We start from the raw sequence: 5,000 nt of genomic DNA on the forward strand, positions 1-5,000 counted from the left end.
AGGGTTCCGTGGAACCCCAAGGTTGAGAAATGCTGCTCTAGTGAAAAGAGATTCAGTTTCTTTTTATCTCCCCCAGTAACTGAGGTGTTGAAAAGCACATGTCTCATTTGCACACACACACACACACGCGCGCGCGCACATACACATACATAAACAAGCACAACACACATATACACACGCATACATAAACAAACACAACACACAAACACACACCTACATACATAAACAAGTACAACACACAAATAAACACACATACACATATATACACACACATACACACACACACACACACGCACAAACAAGCCCGACACACAAACACACACCTACATACACACACATACATGAACAAGAACAACACACAAATAAACAAACACACATACACATACAAAAAAACAGCGCACACAGAAACACAACACATACGTATGACACACAAAAACAAACAACAAACACACACACACATACACAAACACAACGCACACGCATACACAAGCACAACACACACATATACACACAAAATCAACACAGACACACACAAACAAACACAACACACACACACACACACACACACACACACACACACACACACACACACACACACACACACACACACACAAAACCAACACAAACGAGGTGAAAACATTTAATAGCAGAACATAAACATAAGCCACACGTGCATGTGAAATGCCAACCCCCCCCCACACACAAACACACAATACCAACCCCCCCCTACCACCACCATCCCCCCACTCCCCCCACCACCACCCCGGGCAGGGCCGGGCACCCTGCCAACAAGCGGATTGTTGTCAATTTTTTTTTTTTTTTTTTTTTAATACTTGAAGAGCCTCTCGGGGTCTCTTCCTCCCCCTCCTCCTCCTCCTCCTCCTCTTCCTCCTCCTCCTACCCTTCCTCCTCCTTCTCCCCGACCAGTTCGCAACATCTCGCGTTTCAAGACTGAAGGAGGTACCGCTTAGCACCTGATACGGGCAGATCGACCGGACGGACACATCATGGGCCCAGTGGACACGCGAGAGCCTCTCAGAGACCTGCTGGCCCGTGCCGAGGCAGGGTGAAGTGAGACCGTGTAGACAGATGAATGAATGAAGGGAGGAAGGAGTACAACAGAGAATGAATGAGACATAAGCAAACAAATAGAGGGATGAATGTATATGTAAAAAAGCGAATTAGTGAACCAATTCATGAAACAATGAAGACACGAGATGAACAAAAGAATTTTACAGAACACAAAACGACATTATACAAATGGACATAAAGAAAGGAAAAAGCTTTACAGCAGATTACACTGGCTTATCTCTCTCTCTCTCTCTCTCTCTCTCTCTCTCTCTCTCTCTCTCTCTCTCTCTCTCTCTTTGTGTGTGTGTCTCCCTATCTCTCTCTTTCTCCCCCGTCTCTCTCTCTCTCTCTCTCTATCTATCTATATCTGTGTGTGTGTCTGTCTGTCTCCCTATCTCTCTCTTTCTCCCCCCGTCTCTCTCTCTCTATCTATCTATATCTATGTGTGTGTCTGTCTGTCTCCCTATCTCTCTCTCTTTCTTTCTCTCTCTCTCTCTCTCTCCCTCTCTCTCTCTATCTATCTATCTATCTATCTATCTATCTATCTCTCTGTCTGTCTCTCTCTCTCTCTCTCAATAACTGTGCTACATTGCCTCTGTTTCCTGAGTTTTCGGGTTCTTTGACCAACAAACACTGTAAAACAAATGCTAATCGGCACGTCAAGGTCTTTCAGGAAAAGAAAAACATCTTGTATCTAATTTTCAGCACAATCTTATCTTTTTACTCTTAATTTATTTGTGCGCCATTTTCATTTATTTTTTATTTTCATTTTATTTTTAATTCTATTTACGTCTTATTTTCTATTGTATTTTTATGTCTAGGTATCTATCAATCTATTTATGTTCTGTTTAGATTAAATCTTATTTGCTTTGTTATATGTTTATATGTATATATATATATATATATATATACATATACATATATATGTATTTATATATATATATACATATACATATATATATATGTATATATATATATATATTTATATATTTATATATATATATAATATTCGTGTATTTATCTATCTAAATATACATTCTTTATCTATTCATTTATTTATTGAATTGTTTATTTATTTATATGTTTATTTGTTTATTAATTGGTTTATCTATTTATTCACTTACGTATTTGATAAACATATTTAATTATCTATCTATTTATTTATTCATTTATTTATTTACCTGTTTGTTTATTTCTTTTCAGGACAATGATGAGTTCTACAAGAACCCCATGTACTACGCCTTGGGGCACTTCTCCAAGTTCGTCCCCGAAGGTTCTCGAAGGAACCGAATGAAGAATCTCGACGAGGACGACCTGGTCGAGACCGCCGCCTTCACCACGCCCGACGGGACGCATGTCCTCGTGGTCCTAAATAGGTCAGTTTGGCGATTTTTATTGTCCTACAATAGGACATTATATTGTCCTGAAATAGAATATTGTAAATATATATATATATATATATATATATATATATATATTGTCCTAGAATAGGACATTTTAATTAAATATAGAATTTTTATCCTGAGATAATATACTGAAATCTACATTGTTATGTTTGTACTGAATTGATGAATTAAATTTTATTTGGTTTTGCATGTTTTTGACCCTAAATAGGTCAATATCAAGTCAATTGGGTCACTTCTGTTGCCTTGAAATAGGTCATTCATACGTTCGTTGGTATCTTTTTTAAAGTGAACTAGGGGAATAACAGGCCAGTTGAAGTATTTTGCCATAATTAGATATGCAATTAAAAGATCAAATATTTTGGCCATAAATGTATAAATATCATGTAATTTGTACAATTTCTTTGTTGAAGTGGGGATTTTTTAGTTCAGTTTTTGAACAAATTTGTCCTGAAATAGGTCAATCTCTCAGCGATTTTATGAAAAATAGGCCTTTAATAGTTGAAAAGGCAATTATGGGGCTGAAAAAAGTCCTTATTTTTTTTTTATAAATTGAGTTTGATAATGTTTGTCCTAAAATAGGCTTAGTATAATGATTAGGCACTTATATATATATATATATATATATATATATATATATATATGTATATATATATATATATATATATATAATTTTTCTTTTGATCTTTCTGTTTATGAATCAATTAATCCATTTTGTCTATTCACCTGTATTTGTTTTGACATTATGGTATATTTCTTAATTAATTTATTTATCTATTCTATTTATTTTTGTTATTTTGGAAATTAATTTATCTATTCATCTATTTATGTATATATTCACATATCAATCTATTTATTTATTCATTTATTTAGTCATTTATTCCAGGAAGAACGTTGATACTAATTAACAAGTCCTTAATTTTGGCGCACTATTCATCGATTTATCTATTTTATTCTATTTTCATTTTATCTTTATTAATCTATTTTTATTTTATTTTATTATATCTTTAACCTAAAATAGGCTTCGTGTTTTGATATAGCGACGCGGGTGGTGTTGATAAGGCAACAGATATACTGATATTCCTTTTTTTTTTTTTTTTTTCAATGAGGACTTTGACATTGATTTTTCTTATTTGTATTTGTCTACTTAACTATCTATTCGTGTATCTATTTCATCACTTGTTTTGTTGCCTCTGCTACTGTCTCATTTGTTTAATTGGTTGTTAGAAACTTAACGAAAACATGTATGTATATATGTATATATATATATGTATATATTTATATATATATATAATATATATATATATATATGTATATATATATGTATATATATATATATATATATATATATATATATATGTATATATATATATATATATATATATATATATATGATATATATATGTATATATTTATATATATATAATATATATATATATATATGTATATATATATTTTTTTTTATCAATATCCAGATTTTTTTCATTGGAATTTATTTGTATTTCTATCTATTTATTTCATTCTTTATTTTACTTTGTATTTACTTATTTAATTTCATTTATTTTAATCTGTCGTTTGTATATATACATTCTCTTTATTCATCTATTTATCTATCTTATTTAACGATTTATTTATCTATTTCTTTATCTAGCTGTGTATTTATTTATCTATTTAATCAATCATCCATTCATCAATTTATGTATTCATTTATATCTATCTATTTATTCATCTTATTCATCTATTAATATTATTATCATTAATAAAATTATTTCCATATTATATTTTTTCATTAATTCTTTTGGAGGCAAAGGGATCACCAACATAAGAATTGAGGAGGCTGCAGGAGACCATAAGGCCTACAATGGGGAGTCGCATGTCCCTTACCACTTACCATCCTTACCTCTTCTTAAAACAACCGATAGATTTAGTGCTCACTAACTACATAGTTAACTATGTCTATTCAATTCATTAACCATTCTCTTGGTAAACCAGTTCTTGCCTATTTCCTACTTAAACCTAAACTTGTCCCATTTAAACCCATTACTGCGAGTCCTGCCCTGCTGTCTTAATATGATGACCTTGCCTGCATCAATTTTGTTAAAGCCTTTGATCCACTTGATCACCTCTATGAGGTCACCCCACACTTTTTATTTATTCATTTATTTGATTTATTCATTTATATATTTATCCATTTATTTATTTATTTTTATTTATTCATTTATTTATTTATTTATTTATTTTTCTTTCCAGAAACGACATCGACGTCGATCTCCGTGTCTCAACGCCCGGACGCGGCGTCCTGGCTCTGACTTCGACTTCGCGATCCATCCAGACGATTCTCTTCGTCTGAAACCGCCCCCGACTTGTGTGTCTTTGTTCTATCTGTCGCCGTCCGGCGATTTTATTTAGCCCAGGAAGGACTCACATTTGAGAGACTGAGAAACACACACACACACAAGAGCAAAGAAGAGAGAGAGGAGAAGAGCAAAGAAGAGAGAGAGGAGACTTGATAAATATTTATAGAAT

General features: G+C 32.7%; 1 protein-coding gene across 1 annotated transcript in view; it reads left to right on the forward strand.

Annotated features, from left to right (window-relative positions):
- Window positions 1-5,000, forward strand: part of LOC143020838 (lysosomal acid glucosylceramidase-like) — a 17,139-nt gene that overhangs the window by 11,826 nt on the left and 313 nt on the right. The window contains exons 10-11 of the mRNA XM_076177669.1: window positions 2,275-2,447; window positions 4,725-5,000. The exon at window positions 4,725-5,000 is cut by the window's right edge and continues 313 nt beyond it. Coding sequence (XP_076033784.1) covers window positions 2,275-2,447; window positions 4,725-4,824 — 273 coding nt within the window. The 3' untranslated portion in view covers window positions 4,825-5,000. The remainder of the gene's footprint in view (window positions 1-2,274; window positions 2,448-4,724) is intronic.

The sequence above is a fragment of the Oratosquilla oratoria genome, chromosome 40 (assembly GCF_046742065.1).
Source record: "Oratosquilla oratoria isolate Oo_2021 chromosome 40, ASM4674206v1, whole genome shotgun sequence".
NCBI classification, from domain to species: Eukaryota; Metazoa; Arthropoda; class Malacostraca; order Stomatopoda; family Squillidae; genus Oratosquilla; species Oratosquilla oratoria.